The sequence below is a fragment of the Trachypithecus francoisi genome, unplaced genomic scaffold (genome assembly GCF_009764315.1).
Source record: "Trachypithecus francoisi isolate TF-2019V2 unplaced genomic scaffold, Tfra_2.0 Lachesis_group1, whole genome shotgun sequence".
Taxonomy (NCBI): domain Eukaryota; kingdom Metazoa; phylum Chordata; class Mammalia; order Primates; family Cercopithecidae; genus Trachypithecus; species Trachypithecus francoisi.
In genome coordinates, this window is record NW_022681454.1 from 85032471 (window position 1) to 85049231 (window position 16761).

Genomic DNA, 16761 nt, shown 5'->3' on the forward strand with positions numbered 1-16761 from the left:
ACAAGTGAGAAAATAAGGTGAATTTTGTTATTTATAGCTGTCAGTAAAAATTACAAACATAACTTGGAACAAGTTTTAACACTGCTTATTAAAGAGTCCACAGTGTTAGCATGGAACAAAAAATGCCAACATACAAATATGCAGGGTTGATACTTGGCTGGTATGTGCTGCTTCTCATTTCTGATTGGTCAGAGTATCTGTTCAGATTGATTAGTCCCTCTGCTCTAGAGTTTTACAAAGATTTTGTACCTGTATTTCTTGTGCATGTATGTGCAATTGAAGGGTATTCAAGTGGGGGGAAAGAAAATATTGGTTAAAATAAGTATAGGTTTTCTAGTTGGAGACTGCTGTTGCAACAAAAGACATTTATATCTTATGTTTCTTTGTCTGCATGTCTAAATCCTACACCATAGTTCCTCATCCAACATAAATGTCCTACTTCCATCAAACTTTCCTTGAGTTCTTCAATAAAATATTTGTCTTCCTCTACCTAACACATAATAAATTATATTGCCTTTACATCTTGTATACCAATAATCACTGTCTGGCTTGTAATAGTTATGAGTTGCAGTCCACTAGGAGAATATGTGTTTCTCGATGTGGTTAGAATAATACATTCATCCATTCGCTTATTACAACAGTTTGATATACTTTTAGTATCATTATCTTCCTCTTGTCAAGTTACAAGCTGAAGAAAAATATTAAGGACATTTCTCAAGGCCCAGATTCTTTATATGTGCAACTTGATATCATTTTAAATGATGTTTCAATTTGGTTCAAATAATAATATAAACACTATATATTATATACATTATAAGTTGAAAAATCCTTTTTGAAGATTGACCTGTTGGTATAAACCTCAACAAGACTATTTTAGGAAAAAGCATACTCCCATGTCTCAAAAAGCTTACTCAGACAGAAAATCATATGGCATGGTGTTTAAAAGCAGAGGTTTAGAAGTCAGATACATCTAAGTTTGAGTGCTTTTTCAGCCATTTAATAGGCAGAGACCCAGTCAAGTCATAAAACTTTTTCAGCCTTCATTTTTTTTTTTTTTTATTTTTTATTATACTTTAAGTTCTAGGGTACATGTGCATAACGTTTATATCATGTATAACTCCCCAATGCAATCCCTCCCTCCTCCCCCCTCCCCATGATAGGCCCCAGTGTGTGATGTTCCCCTTCCCGAGTCCAAGTGATCTCATTGTTCAGTTCCCACCTATGAGTGAGAACATGCGGTGTTTGGTTTTCTCTTCTTGTGATAGTTTGCTAAGAATGATGGTTTCCAGCTGCATCCATGTCCCTACAAAGGACGCAAACTCATCCTTTTTGATGGCTGCATAGTATTCCATGGTGTATATGTGCCACATTTTCTTAATCCAGTCTGTCACAGATGGACATTTGGGTTGATTCCAAGTCTTTGCTATTGTGAATAGTGCCGCAATAAACATACGTGTGCATGTGTCTTTGTAGTAGAGTAATTTATAATCCTTTGGGTATATACCCAGTAGTGGGATGGCTGGGTCATATGGTACATCTAGTTCTAGATCCTTGAGGAATCGCCATACTGTTTTCCATAATGGTTGAACTAGTTTACAATCCCACCAACAGTGTAAAAGTGTTCCTATTTCTCCACATCCTCTCCAACATCTATTGTTTCCTGACTTCTTAATGATTGCCATTCTAACTGGTGTGAGATGGTATCTCATTGTGGTTTTGATTTGCATTTCTCTGATGGCGAGTGATGACGAGCATTTTTTCATGTGTCTGTTGGCTGTATGGATGTCTTCTTTTGAGAAATGTCTGTTCATATCCTTTCCCCACTTTTTGATGGGGTTGTTTGTTTTTTTCTTGTATATTTGTTTGAGTTCTTTGTAGATTCTGGATATTAGCCCTTTGTCAGATGAGTAGGTTGCAAAAATTTTCTCCCATTCTGTAGGTTGCCTGTTCACTCTGATGGTAGTTTCTTTTGCTGTGCAAAAGCTCTTTAGTTTAATGAGATCCCATTTGTCAATTTTGGCTTTTGCTGCCGTTGCTTTTGGTGTTTTAGACATGAAGTCCTTGCCCATGCCTATGTCCTGAATGGTACTACCTAGATTTTCTTCTAGGGTTTTTATGGTATTAGGTCTAACATTTAAGTCTCTAATCCATCTTGAATTAATTTTCGTATAAGGGGTAAGGAAAGGATCCAGTTTCAGCTTTCTACTTGTGGCTAGCCAATTTTCCCAGCACCATTTATTAAATAGGGAATCCTTTCCCCATTTCTTGTTTTTGTCAGGTTTGTCAAAGATCAGATGGCTGTAGATGTGTGGTATTATTTCTGAGGACTCTGTTCTGTTCCACTGGTCTATTTCTCTGTTGTGGTACCAGTACCATGCTGTTTTGGTTACTGTAGCCTTGTAGTATAGTTTGAAGTCAGGTAGCGTGACGCCTCCAGCTTTGTCCTTTTGACCTAGGATTGTCTTGGCAATGCGGGCTCTTTTTTGGTTCCATATGAACTTTAAAGCAGTTTTTTCCAATTCTGTGAAGAAACTCATTGGTAGCTTGATGGGGATGGCATTGAATCTATAAATAACCTTGGGCAGTATGGCCATTTTCACGATATTGATTCTTCCTATCCATGAGCATGGCTTCATCCCTGGGATGCAAGGCTGGTTCAACATTCGCAAATCAATAAACGTAATCCAGCATATAAACAGAACCAAAGACAAGAACCACATGATTATCTCAATAGATGCAGAAAAGGCTTTTGACAAAATTCAACAGCCCTTTATGCTAAAAACGCTCAATAAATTCGGTATTGATGGAACGTACCTCAAAATAATAAGAGCTATTTACGACAAACCCACAGCTAATATCATACTGAATGGGCAAAAACTGGAAAAATTCCCTTTGAAAACTGGCACAAGACAGGGATGCCCTCTCTCACCACTCCTATTCAACATAGTGTTGGAAGTTCTGGCTAGGGCAATCAGGCAAGAGAAAGAAATCAAGGGTATCCAGTTAGGAAAAGAAGAAGTCCAATTGTCCCTGTTTGCAGATGACATGATTGTATATTTAGAAAAACCCAGCCTTCATTTTTGAACTTATATCATGGGGTTAATAAGGGAACTTCCTATCCCGTAGTGAGGTTTGTCAGAGATGTCACCTTGGCTAGCAATCAACCTAATACATTCTAGTGCTCAAATAGTGTTACTCATACTTTCCTTATCAGTTTTTCACTTGGACATTATCCTCTATTTGTAACACTGGAAATAATTGCATCATTACTGAAGAAAAGGTGTTTTGTAGCTTTTATAAAGTTACAAATGGTGATCTCTCATCCTTCCTTCTTTCATAACTAAGCCAGATCTGGAAGAATGTCAGTAGGGGAAAGAGGAGAGGGAGAAACTCAGGCCAGTGAAAGATGGGTAATCCATGACTGTTTTTAGAACCTCCTGGGCTTTCAGAGCTCCTTTTGTAACTTATTTGAACACTTTGAAAGCTCTTAATTAAAATAACTAAGAGTCAAAATATGATTGTCGACCAATTTGTCCTCTATATCTGTTGCTTTACACATTGCTCACTATTTTGGCTAAGTCACTGCTGTCTCAATTTACTTTGTATTTAAGTAACTAACAATATATTTACATTAGTAAAGAAACAGAAAAATACTATTTATATTTTCATTTTATTAAATGAATTATATATTATTTCACTGACGTATTATGTGGTTAACTTGTGAAAGGCTTCATGCTAATTGCTAAGATGACAAAGGTGAACAAGACAGAAGCAGCACCAGCCTTCATTGAAAGAGAAAGCAAGATGTCAATCGAATAATCACATGACTAAGAAATAACACATTTTGGAAAATGTTATAATGGAAACAAATTAGGGTGTTATGAATGAGTATATATGGGGAGCAAAGTTATGTTTAGTTAGGGTAGCCTTAAGGAAGTCCTTTCTAAGGAAATGGCATTTAAACCAAGACCAAAATAAGAGTAAGAATTGGTGGTCATGTGAAAAATGGGTTGGGGAGAAGGTATTCCAGGTTTTCAAAACTGAGGTCTTCTGTGCTGGGAAACTATCATGGTGAAAAGCACGGCGCCAAAGCAAGAAAGTATTTTGAAAACTGAGGTTATTTCAGGGGAACCAGTAGGTAATGAACAAAAGAAAGAAGCCATTGTAAAAAATGTTGTTTCCATTCTAAGTTCCATGAAATAGTGTTTAAGGGAAGTAAGCATAGAAGTTAAATGATCCGATTTATGTCTTACAAAAAGATCCCTTTGGCTTTAATATGTCTAATGGTTGGACAAAATCAAGCCAAGCTAGTACACAAGGTCCAGGCAGGAGATAATAGTGACTCAGACCAGAGTTTGTGATAACGGAACTAGAGATTATAGAGAGAAACCGGATGAGCTAAGCAAAAACCAAGACTTTGTATTTTATTCTTCTTCTATGTTTCTAGGATTTGTTGCACTGCCATCTTCATAAGGTTATGATTTCCCATTTTCTGAGTAAAGCATTGCTGTATGACTTTGACGTGAGGTGGGAGGGAATCCTTTTATGAAGCTAGAAATGTGGGATCATTCATTGTAGATTATCATTCCTCTTGTTAAAATATTTCTACATTTCAGTTATTCAGTTATTCATTTGACAAATGCTTGACTGGCTCATGAGAAGAGAAAAGTTATATTGGTTTTTAAACTTGTATTTTTCCATTGTTTATTTTCCATGTCAACCCACAACCAAAATGATTCTCCAGGAAAGTGGTACCATTAATTTTACTCTGGAGGTTTTCTCACCCTAATGGATTTTTAATTTAATAAACACCTTTATTTATTTTCCTAATTTCTGGATTTTTCTAATGCATGATCATTTGTATTAAGATACTTTCCTTCAGAATTTGAAGTGGACTTTAGAAAATGTTAAGTTGCAAACAACTCACACTCTGTTAATTTTTGTATTTTTCAACAGAAAAAAGAAAAGGCTTCTGTTATGATACAGAACAATGCTTATGCAGTGGCTGTTGCCAATTATGCCCCGAATCTTTCAAAAGATCCAGTTCTTTCCACCATCTCCAAGAGCGCAACCACGCCAGAACCCAACAAGAAGCCAGAAAACAAGTCAGCTGAAGCCAAGAAAACTTTTAACAGTGTTAGCAAAATTGACAGAATGTCCAGAATAGTTTTTCCAGTTTTGTTTGGTACATTTAATTTAGTTTACTGGGCTACATATTTAAACAGAGAACCTGTATTAGGGGTCAGTCCTTGAATTGAGACCCATGTTATATTTGGGATGTATAGCAACATTAAATTTGGTTTGTTTTGCTATGTACAGTCTGACTAATAACTGCTAATTTGTGATCCAACATGTACAGTATGTATATAGTGACATAGTTTACCAGTAGACCTTTAATGGAGACATGCATTTGCTAACTCATGGAACTGCAGATGGAAAACACTCCATGACAAAACAGCCATTGCCTTTTTAAAAGATTTACCCTAGGACCTGATTTAAAGTGAATTTCAGATGACCTGATTTATTTCCTATTCTTCTAATAGAGATGAAAATGGGGATCCTGTACGACCTTTTGTGGACCCTTTTGGTTTAGCTCTTAAATAGGAGTATCTTCTACTGTTGCTTGATTATGATGGAAGATAACATTGTCATTCCTAGGTGAATTATTTGAAGTAACAAACATTGTATCTGCAACATCAGCTCCGTTCATGAATGCTCAGAGTCCCTGCTACTGTAGCTGGAAGCTTGGCACACATAAGAAAAACCAGAGATTTGAAATCAGCTTTTAATTGGTCTGTATAGTATCTATAGCCATGAACATATTACAGCATGACAAGCTCAAATAATTTTGAGTCAGCCCAATAGGATGTTAATTATGCCTACGATTTAGTAACTATTGGAGTGTCATGGTCATTACACTTTTAGTTTCGAGTTTATTTGAAAGTAATAATTGAAATCCTACAATTAATTTTAATCATTGGAAGCTACCTTAATTTTAAAAAAAGAAAATAAATGTGTCTTAATCTTTCCAGGTATGTGTTGTATTGAAATTGGTCAGCTAAATTTTACTGGTGCTGGAGACTGGAAAAAGCATCCAGTTTGGTTGCTGCAGAGCAGCATGCATATTGGATTAGAAAATTGTGCCAAAAACTCCCACTGATGAGCATTCATAGGTGCCCCGCACTATGGCAAGCACTTACATGATACTCCTCTTTCCTGTTTACTGCAAATTCTGCCTTAAGGCTTCTTTTCAAGACTCAGAAGCCACTAATTATAAAGGAAAGAGCAGTTAATTGGCACATTTTTCTCTTGTGAAAGCAGTTCTTTCAGATAAGAATTAATGAAAATCTGCTTTTGTAAATTGCAACTTTAAATTTCACTGACTCAAATTTACAACAGCTTTGTATACCAGAAGAGGTTTTGGTAAGGGTTGAACATTTTTACACTGCAGTTTAAAATATTGCCAATAGATTGTGGATTATTTCACGCGCACAAACATAAACACACACACACACACACACACACACACACACCTTAATTAGAAACCACAACTTTAAATTTTATATAATTACTAGCTATTAATGGGTAAAATTCATTTTTCTTTTAATATTTTAAAATATTATTTATGCCCCTGAAATATGCTAATACAAGTTAAAAATTGCATATTGTGCCTAGATTCAAAGTTTTTGCCTAACCTCAGATACTTTTGATTGACATGTACATTAGCAGTTATTAGTTGACTTTTACCAATATATGCACCTTTACGATGGTGTTTTTGTAGAAACATAAGTAGTCAAATAGTAACATTTATTGCAGTTTTGTACAGTATTTGAGCATAGTGCATAAATAGGTATACTAATAAAATCAATAAAAGGAGTACCTATGGAAATAAGGAAAATCTCAACAAAAATTGCTATTCCTTTGCCTCATTTTTTAAATTTACTTTGTTTCAACGTGATTCTATTATATGCTTTGCATGATTGTATAAAACCAAGGTCACAAATGCAACTTATTAAGGGAATTTGCCAAGAAGACAGCGTTAACATTAAAAATTCCCTCACAAAAGGTAATCTATAATCCTTCATAAACTAAAATTGTTACATGAGCCAATAAATGTATTTATTTAATTCCCTTCCAGTAACACCTTCTTTGTCACCTAGTTTTAAAATGTGCACTTTATTCATACATTGAAATAGAAGATATCCTGTTTTCTTATACTTTTAAATATAGCATAGCTCTTCTGTATAGTTTAGGGATGTGTGCAATTGTATGAGAAAGTACACAATGCTAAAAGGCAAACAATGAAACTGCTCTATATGGTACGCATTATTAGATATTTTAAGAATATTTTGCTTGTAAAGTCCACATCGCCCCCTTAATGTCTGACTATAAGTTATAAATTTATAAATATGTGTATATGTAAAAACCGTTGTAAATAACAGTTTCTGTATGACCACAGAAAAGACTCATCTGTACTTTGGGCAAAGAGCTGCTACTATATTGATGGCACCAGTATTATTAGCACTTGTGGCAGATTGAACAGGAAACTTATTGCTGTTATTCTTTTTTTAAATTTCAGTTAAAATTTTATTTGAATGCAATGACATTCTGGTAGTTTGGATTTTTCAGTGATGGGGATCAGAATTCTCTGTTATTTCTTTAAACTTTGGTGTACGTTTTACGTATTTCTTCTTCTTTCAATGTTTAAATAAATCAAAAGGAGCTTCTGCTCTTGTGGGGAGACTAGGGATGCTCCGTGGAAATTGCTTTTAAATTATAGAACAAGATTCTTAACAATTATTCTCCTTTCCATGAACCAATGCAAAAACAAATTTAAAAGGATATTAATTTATCACAATAAGGCCAATTTTTCAGGAATTACATTTTATATATACTAACACTGATTTCTTTGGCCCATAAGATTATACCTATTTTATGCAGTTGTACAATTACATAAAGATTTATGGTATGTATAAAATGTAGATAACTACATGTACATATATAGAGATATAATCTCATTATTTTATAGCTACTACTCTGATTTAACTAATATTTATTCAAAAATATTTTTTACTTCCTCTGCCATGCCTTGTAATTGGTGTTGATATCACTCATATCATACCCACTGAATTTAGTTGAAATTTTAAGTGCATCTCATTCTTATAATGACTTGAAATTAAAGACTATATAAAACATGTAAATTAATTTAGTACTGGGAGTTCTTTAATGATGCCACTAATGTGCTAAGATGGGTGGCTGTTTTCCTCTTTTCTCCTGTTTATGTTCCTATATGTTTGATTATAAAATGGAACAAATATAACCATTTAATAATTTTTTAAAACTTTAGTGATTTCATTAAGTGCCAATCTTAATGTTTAGAAATGTTTTCAGGGATCTGTCTGTTTTGAATTTATCTCAGGTTTGGATAAGTGATCCCCTTGAGCCATGTTTCTCTCTTTTTTTTTTTTCTTAAATAGTTCATAGTTTATTTTTAAAAACAACGCAGAATCTATTATTTTACTCTCATTATTTCATATGTATAATTTGCATTTATGTGGCTCTTTTTGAATTCCTGGTTGAGGGACACAAACCCTACCATGATATAATCGTGGATTCTAGAAGAGCACCAAAGCTTTATAGGTACTTTACTTTGGCATGGCCTGTCATCATTCCAATGAAAGAAGAGAGGAAGTAGCTCAAGTCACCTCCTGCACTGTCACGGTTCTTCGGCATCCATTAATAATTTGTTTAATATATTCTATGCCTGATGCCCTCAGACACATGTCTGTGAAACACAGACATATTTATTATCTACTTGGAAATATCAGGTTATGTTAATAGATTTACTAAACAGATTATTCTGGTTATTAGTCTCCTGGCACACCTACATTCATCTGCATATTTTTGAAGCAATGGCCAAATTTTTTATTATATGAAAAGACTCAGAATTTTAAGGGGATCAGTACCTGACCCACTGCTATCCTATAGTGCCATTTATTTTCCTTTTAATTGAGGTACCATAGGCACCTCGTGCTTCCCTTTTATTAATTTAAACTACCCAGAAGTGTAAAATTTTAACTGGGGAGGGGTGCAGTTATTTTTAACATCTGCATCCTTGAGAAATGTGGACACCATACCAAAACCACTTGTAACAGTGTGGAGAAGACAAGTTATATTTTTATTCACTGAATTCATGCTTTAAAAATTAAAGTAAATATTTAATATAATTATTTAATATTCATAATATTTTCCTATTAAAACTTATGTTAGTTATTATTATTTTCCATCAGTATTTAAGAGCTCAGAATTATTGGAAAGAAGAACCCACAGGAAACGTGAGGTTGTTGTTAATTAAACCAAGTAAGCATTTTTCCCTTTTTAACTTCTGAGAAAATAGATAAATTTTACATATGTAGACACACAAATATTCTAAGAGCTATTATTCTATTGTAGATAAATTATACAAAAGTAGACAAACAAAAATTTTAAGACTCATTATTCTATCATAGTGAGCATCATAACGAAAATACTAGAGAAAGTTCATGTGAAAGCCATTTGGGAAGGTAACAAATTATTCAATATCTACTTATAAATATATATCATAATTTTGTTTTTTGCTAAAATTCTTAATTATCAACATATCTAGATCACTGTGTCTTCAATCTTGTTAAGATGAAATATTCTATTTTTGTTTGTTTATATATGAAGAAAAACTTATACAGATAATTATACATCCCACCTCAAACTACTCAATGATACATTTAATACATAACATTACTTAATATTGCCAATAGGAAAGATTAATTAACAGGTTTATGTTTCAGCTTACGGTAATGTTCCCAAAGATCTTTTTAATAAGGTCTTAGCTGTGTGTGTCAGTGATGTGTGTGTGTTTGTGAGTGTATATGTGTGTAATTCCTAGGTATGTTTGGAATAATATTTTAAGAAATTTGAATAAATTTATGAAATCTAAACAATTTGTTTTATTGATGGATCCTATCACAAATTCAGCTCTTACTAAACTAGCAGTTAACTTACACAATAGAATACCTTTTTCAGTAAATCCATAACAAACTTATTAATTAGAATTAGGTTTGAGCTATACATATGGCTAAAAATATCTTTTCTATGTGGGTGTAAACATTTTTGAATGTATTTCTAGTTTTTTTTTTTTTTTTGAGAAAGACTGAATTCAAAATGATCTTGCAATTCTGCTTCATGAGATAGAATAGAAACATCTTTGAATGCCAAATTTCTCAATGGAGTTTTGTGTAAGCTCTTTTAAAAGTTAAATATCTAGTTATTTACAAATACAAAGTTATGTATATTAATTACTGGTTTGTTTCATACCTTACTTTTTTGAATTGGAATGGTTGTCTTACAGAGAGCGTATCACATACTAGTCAATGTTCTAAGATTTTTATGCATATTAGTTCATTCAGTCCTCACAACAGCCATCATCACTGTGTGATTCTTGAAGCTCTGGAAATCTAGAATTTCTGTATAGTACACCAACATACCAGTTTATGTATATTATAGGAAGAGTAAACAAAACAAACAAAAACCCCCAAATTTGCATTTTTTCTTTGCTTTAATTCAAATTTATATTTATGCCTTTTGGGGAATATTCATTCAATAAGGAAGCCATTACATGGTTTTCTACACAACAAGACAAACAATAAGTAAAAAAGAAACAATAAACAATAAAACTGTACTGTACAGTAAGCAATACCCATTTTTGTGACACTAGCTATTTACTAACATTCGTGCAATTTAGTTTCTGGGAATATATTGCAGTTTTCTTTTTTGGTTCACAAGTAATGATCATGTATTAAAAATGATTAATGTTGATTAAGCAAAACTAAGCACTTCCTTCATTTTTTTTTTTCTAGTTTTGCCAGTTTTATTTGTGGTTGGAGAGATTTGTTTTCATTTGCCATATTGTTGATTTCATAACATTTAATCCCATTGGACTTGAAGAATTATGTATTGATTTCATCAAACACTTTGTTGTAAGCTACAGTTTATAGAATGAGGCCTGAATTGATTCCAATGGATGCCTTTGGTGGGATTGTAATTGTTCAATTAGCTTACTAGGTTTGAAAATGTCAGTTTTCCATGCTTCTTTTTAGAAAACTTTACCATAACATGATGCCAAAATGCTAACTATATTGCATTGGCTATATATATGTATTATTGGCTATACATGAATATTTCCAACAAAGTTTATTTGTAAAAACAACTGATTCTAAGAAATCAAGAGTTAGTTGCAGAATTACTTTAGAAATAGTACTGATAGATTTGTTCACAATTTATTTTTAACATATTTGACATAGTCATTGAAGCAATTGATTGTGCTTTAAATTGATCATAATGTGTAAAAATGTGTAATGTATAATTAGAAAGATATAAGTAAAACTCAATTATTGAGTCACAATTTTCATGAATTAAACTTTACCATCCACAGATAAGTCCTTATTGCTTGTTAATCTGGGATGCCTGCACTACACTTGATTTTAAAATTGTTGGTCTTCTATACATTTTCAAGATTTTCCTGAGCAGATACAAATTCAGGTTTTGATGTGCTTCAAACTGAGGAACATCACCTTTCATTAAATGTGTACAGTAGTTGTGATGTGAGTGAAAACTTTAAAAAATGTCATATTATTGCTATATTTGAATACAAAATAAAAGGAATAAAGTATTTTCCCTTTGCTACAAATTAATAATACAATCACATGTATAGAGAATGTGAGGAACCTCCAACACCAAACTTTGATATTCACATTATGTGAAATTCGAAATTTTCTGGGTGACAGTATACTTATTGGTAGGTTTTCTGGTTCAAGAAAATAACTCAAAAACTAACAATATTTGTAATTGTGACCTTGTTGTAATTGGGAAAAGCCACTAGTTGATCATATGACCTTTATTGAATATGTCATGCTTGCTGTTTAAAAAATTCCTAACTAATCACATGTAAATTAATGCTAAACAACTTTTTTGTATTAAAAAGAATTTAAATATGTTTGATCTGCAAATTGTGTTTTTTATACTCTATTACATATTTGCTTACAATAATTGAATTTATTGTGAATGTGGCTTTTATATATTGGGATATAAAATGATATTTTGTAATAGCAGTTTTAAAAGTTGTCAGTTTCTTCAACTTCTCTTTAAGATAAAAAGCTGTAGGGTGACAGAAAAAGCATAAACATACCCTGAAATTTGGGGAGGAATCATATATTGCTAATGTTCATCTCTTCAACACTTTAAGAAAGTGAAAAGCATAAGAAAAGCCCAGAAAATTGGCTACCTGCTATTATATAAAAGTGTCACATTTACATGAAACTATTAAATAAATAATATTTTCTTTTATTTAAGGTAGATTTAAGTTCGGCATTATCTCTGTAAACCCCCACATCTTGTAGTTTTCTTGTTTGACTTACTTTCTAAATTTAATGCAATATTATTTAAAAGAGTTCCTCTTTTGACTATTACTACTATTGTTAATGGTACCATTATAAATATTAACTCTGGGAAGTTTTCAAATGTAGATAGGAAAATAGAAAAATGGAAAACAGATATAAGTGGTAAAAACATGGAATCCCTCAGATATCCCTTGAGAGACTGTGGAATTATATCCAATTTTCTTGGTTTAGAAAATCAGGGATATGGGTATGTTTAATTTTTTTTTAATTCTCTCCCTCAATTAACAGTTAATGTATTAGAAATTAATTGAGCTTCATTTACCTGGAAAATTCACTTCTGTAGAACATCTTATTCTCTTAATAGCTTGAAATTTTGTAACATTTCTTCTATTAACCAATAACAATTTCTAACTGACTTCTTAAGAAGTAGAATAGCCGGGCGCGGTGGCTCAAGCCTGTAATCCCAGCACTTTGGGAGGCCGAGATGGGCGGATCACTAGGTCAGGAGATCGAGACTATCCTGGCTAACACGGTGAAACCCCGTCTCTACTAAAAAATACAAAAAATTAGCCGGGCGAGGTGGCGGGCACCTGTAGTCCCAGCTACTCAAGAGGCTGAGGGAGGAGAATGGCATGAACCCGAGAGGCGGAGCTTGCAGTGAGCCGAGATTGCGCCACTGCACTCCAGCCTGGGCGACAGAGCGAGACTCTGTCTAAAAAAAAAAAAAAAAAAAAAATGTAGAATAATCAGAAGATGTAAACTAATAGTTGAAGTATATCAGTTTTAAACTGTCCATGGACTTACTGTTTGAAACTAGTTTTACTCCCAAAGTAAAATATACATGAAATTTCAGATAAATGGAAAAATGAAAGTTTTAAAGGTCATCATGTCTATCACTTAAATCAGGCTGTCTATAACCACAGTTTATAGAACGTTTTCATAAGAAGTATATACAGAGGTCACCCTAAGCTGTATCTGAAAATTCCATCCATTTCGGAAAACTGAATCTGTACACCAGGAGAAAAATGTCTATAATTCTATAACTCTTGTTTTGTTAACTTTTCCTCATACTAATCATTGCATTTGTCTTTCAGTATTCTGGTATACTATGTAGTACTTGTATTGAACTTCATGCCACTTGTCAGTAACTTTAGGAAGTGTTGAAGATAGAGTTACTGAAAATCATGTTTTGTTTTCTGAGAGTCAATATATTAGACATGACTCCTTTGACTAAGAGCACGAACAACTCCAAACTCGTTGAAACACAGAAGGAATTTAGGGAAAGGATTGAAGATGTCTCATTCAATTGCAATTAAGCATTAAAACTCCTGACCTCAGACTGGGTGCAGTGGTTCAGGCCTGTAATCTCAGCACTTTGGGAGGCCAAGGTGGATCACTGGAGGCCAGAAGTTTGAGACGAGCCTGAGCAACATACTGAGACCCCATCTCTAATTTTTTTTTTTTTTTTTTTTTAATTAACTGGATGTGGTGGCAGGCACCTGTAGTCCCAGCTACTTGAGAGGCTGAAGCGGGAGGATACCTGGAGCTTAGGTGTTTGGGGCTGAAGTGGGCTGTGATCCTGGCATTATTACTCCCAAGTAGGGGATACAAGTAAGACCCTGTTCCTAAGAAACAAAAACAAAGAAAAAAAAAAACTTACGGAACTCAGAAATGTTCGGAATTAGGCTATGGATTCTATTAATGTGATGAAATAACAACACTCATTGTCTGCGTAGCTCAGTTCAAATACTGGTGTAAAATAATCTGATAGGGACAATTTGTTCCAATCAGCTATATTATCTTGAATAACAAATACAAGCACAATTGCTGGGTCACCCCTCATCAGTGGAGAGAGTGAAGGTTCTGCATACACTTCAAAACATAGGCCGTTGCAATCAAATAATGTTTTTCTATTTTGAAAAATTACAAAAATGAAAATGGAATTTAAAAATATGTAAAAAATGAGAAAAAATAGACCCTCTCAGTACTAATATAATTATATTTTCTGATTGACACAAATCAACTACATAAGGATGTTATAATTTATTATTGAATTGTCAGTATTTATGTGTCTGCATTATGTATGTGTGTATGTATGTATGTATGTATGTATTTATCTATCTATTTATTTATTTATGTTGATACACAATCTCACTCTGTCACCAGGCTGGAGTGCAGTGCTGTGATCTCATCTCACTACAACTTTCACCTCCCAGGTTCAAGCGATTCTCCTGCCTCAGTCTCCTCATAGCTGGGACTACAGGTGCATGCCTCCACACCTGGCATTTTTTTTTTTTTTTTTTTTTGAGACAGAGTCTCGCTCTGTCGCCCGGGCTGGAGTGCAGTGGCCGGATCTCAGCTCACTGCAAGCTCCGCCTCCCGGGTTTACGCCATTCTCCTGCCTCAGCCTCCCAAGTAGCTGGGACTACAGGCGCCAGCCACCTCGCCCGGCTAGCTTTTTGTATTTTTTTAGTAGAGACGGGGTTTCACCGTGTTAGCCAGGATGGTCTCGAACTCCTGACATCGTGATTCGCCCGTCTCGGCCTCCCAAAGTGCTGGGATTACAGGCTTGAGCCACCGCGCCTGGCCTTTTTTTTTTTTTTTTTTGTATTTTTAGTAGAGATGGGGTTTCACCATGTTGGCCAGATGGGTCTCGAACTCCTGTCCACAAGTGATCCTCTTGCCTTGGCCTCCCGAAGTGCTGGGATTTCAGGCGTAAACTGTGCCTGACTTGCATAATGTTTTTAACATAAAAATAAATACAACTATCATGAAGAAGATCAAAAAACATATGCACATTAAAGATTTTGTTATATACATTTCTATTATCAAAGTTACTTGGGCTTAGCTTACACTGGGATGACAGGCCATTTATATCCACAATTGCCTCTATCAGCACAGTCTCTCAAGAAGTTTGGAGGAGACTGGTGGCCCAGGCAAGTGGAGTCATGATTTGGACATGGGTTCCTACAGGGCAAAATTGAAACTGTGTTGCCTATTCTACAGAATCCAGGAATGGAAAGAGACTAAAACTTAATATCAGACAGAAATTATCTGGCAAGGAATATTCCAGGAAAATTGCTATCAACATGTCCAAATGACACGAACATGGCCAAAACAAGAAGATGAGAAGAAGAAACAGACCTGGAATGGAATTGAAACGTGTTATAAATAATGAAAATAGAGTCTTTATTGAGGACTAAGAATGAAACTAGAATATCTACCTGTCTTCACTACCCACTATCCTCATAATACATGCTGGGTAACACTAACATCAGGTAAAGTAAGTAAGATGAAGCAAAAGTTATGAGAAGTGAATGTAATTTTATTTGAGTCATAAAGTAGCAGAAGATAGTGACCAATAATTAACCAAGATTTGAGTAAATAGAAGTAGCAATCAAGATTTGATGATTTGATCTCATATGTTTTCAAAAACTAGAGTTTCCCATTTACCCTCACTATTAATTTATACCTCTAATGTACATTCTGCATATTATTGTTTATTCAGAGGTTACAATTAGGATACATTTTATGCCATATAAGAAATTTTAATACAAGAATAGTGATCACATGTAATATAACATAAACTTAACTGATTGGCATATTTCACAATAGTACAGTGCTACTTATTGAAAGCATGATTTTATAATTTCACTTTCTGCTAAGTGAATAAAATTAGTTTTATTCATTATTAATGGCTTGTTATTAAACATACAATATTACAGTTTCTATAGTATGAAACCTCATCTCTTAGTACTTTAAAATTGATGAAGCTACAGCTGATATTTTAATAACAGCAGTACTAAAACCTTAGATAATAATTTATGTGTTTTGAGCACACCATAGACAAACTATTATAAAACTTTAAAACTTGTGCTTGATTGCCTGTTCACTGATCTCCTGTGTTGCTCACACTTACTTAGCGATTGCTTTCTCCATTCGTCTATAATATTCTTAATGGGAGGGATTATGCCTATCGCTTTCAAATATTTTGATTGAAATTTACTGGGATTCTGTGAATCTGGGCATTGGTTTATCAGTTTTGGAACGTTCTTAGTCACTATCTCTTTAAATAACATTACTTCTCCCTACTCTCTCTGTCCTATCTTTCTGTAATACCAATTACATATCTTTAGATCTTCCTATTCAGCCCTGCATGTCTTTTAACTTCTCTTTTATGTTCCGATGTCTTTGGTCTGTATTCTAGATAATTTCTTTTAAGCACTGGATATAAAACCAGCCTAAAATCATATTTTCAATTTTGAATTTTTAATCCAGAGTCTGACCATTAAATTACACACTGGTTCTGTAATTCTCTTGCTTTGAAAAA

At 33.8% G+C, this 16761-nt stretch overlaps 1 protein-coding gene across 4 annotated transcripts in view; it reads left to right on the plus strand.

Annotated features, from left to right (window-relative positions):
- The window catches only part of GABRA2 (gamma-aminobutyric acid type A receptor subunit alpha2), a 158288-nt gene extending 146261 nt beyond the window's left edge, over positions 1–12027 (plus strand). For all 4 annotated transcript variants that reach the window (XM_033214771.1, XM_033214770.1, XM_033214772.1 and 1 more), the window contains one exon: positions 4957–12027. In XM_033214771.1, the coding sequence (XP_033070662.1) occupies positions 4957–5253 (297 nt within the window). In that variant the 3' untranslated portion in view covers positions 5254–12027. The remainder of the gene's footprint in view (positions 1–4956) is intronic.
- Positions 12028–16761: the final 4734 nt, after the last annotated feature.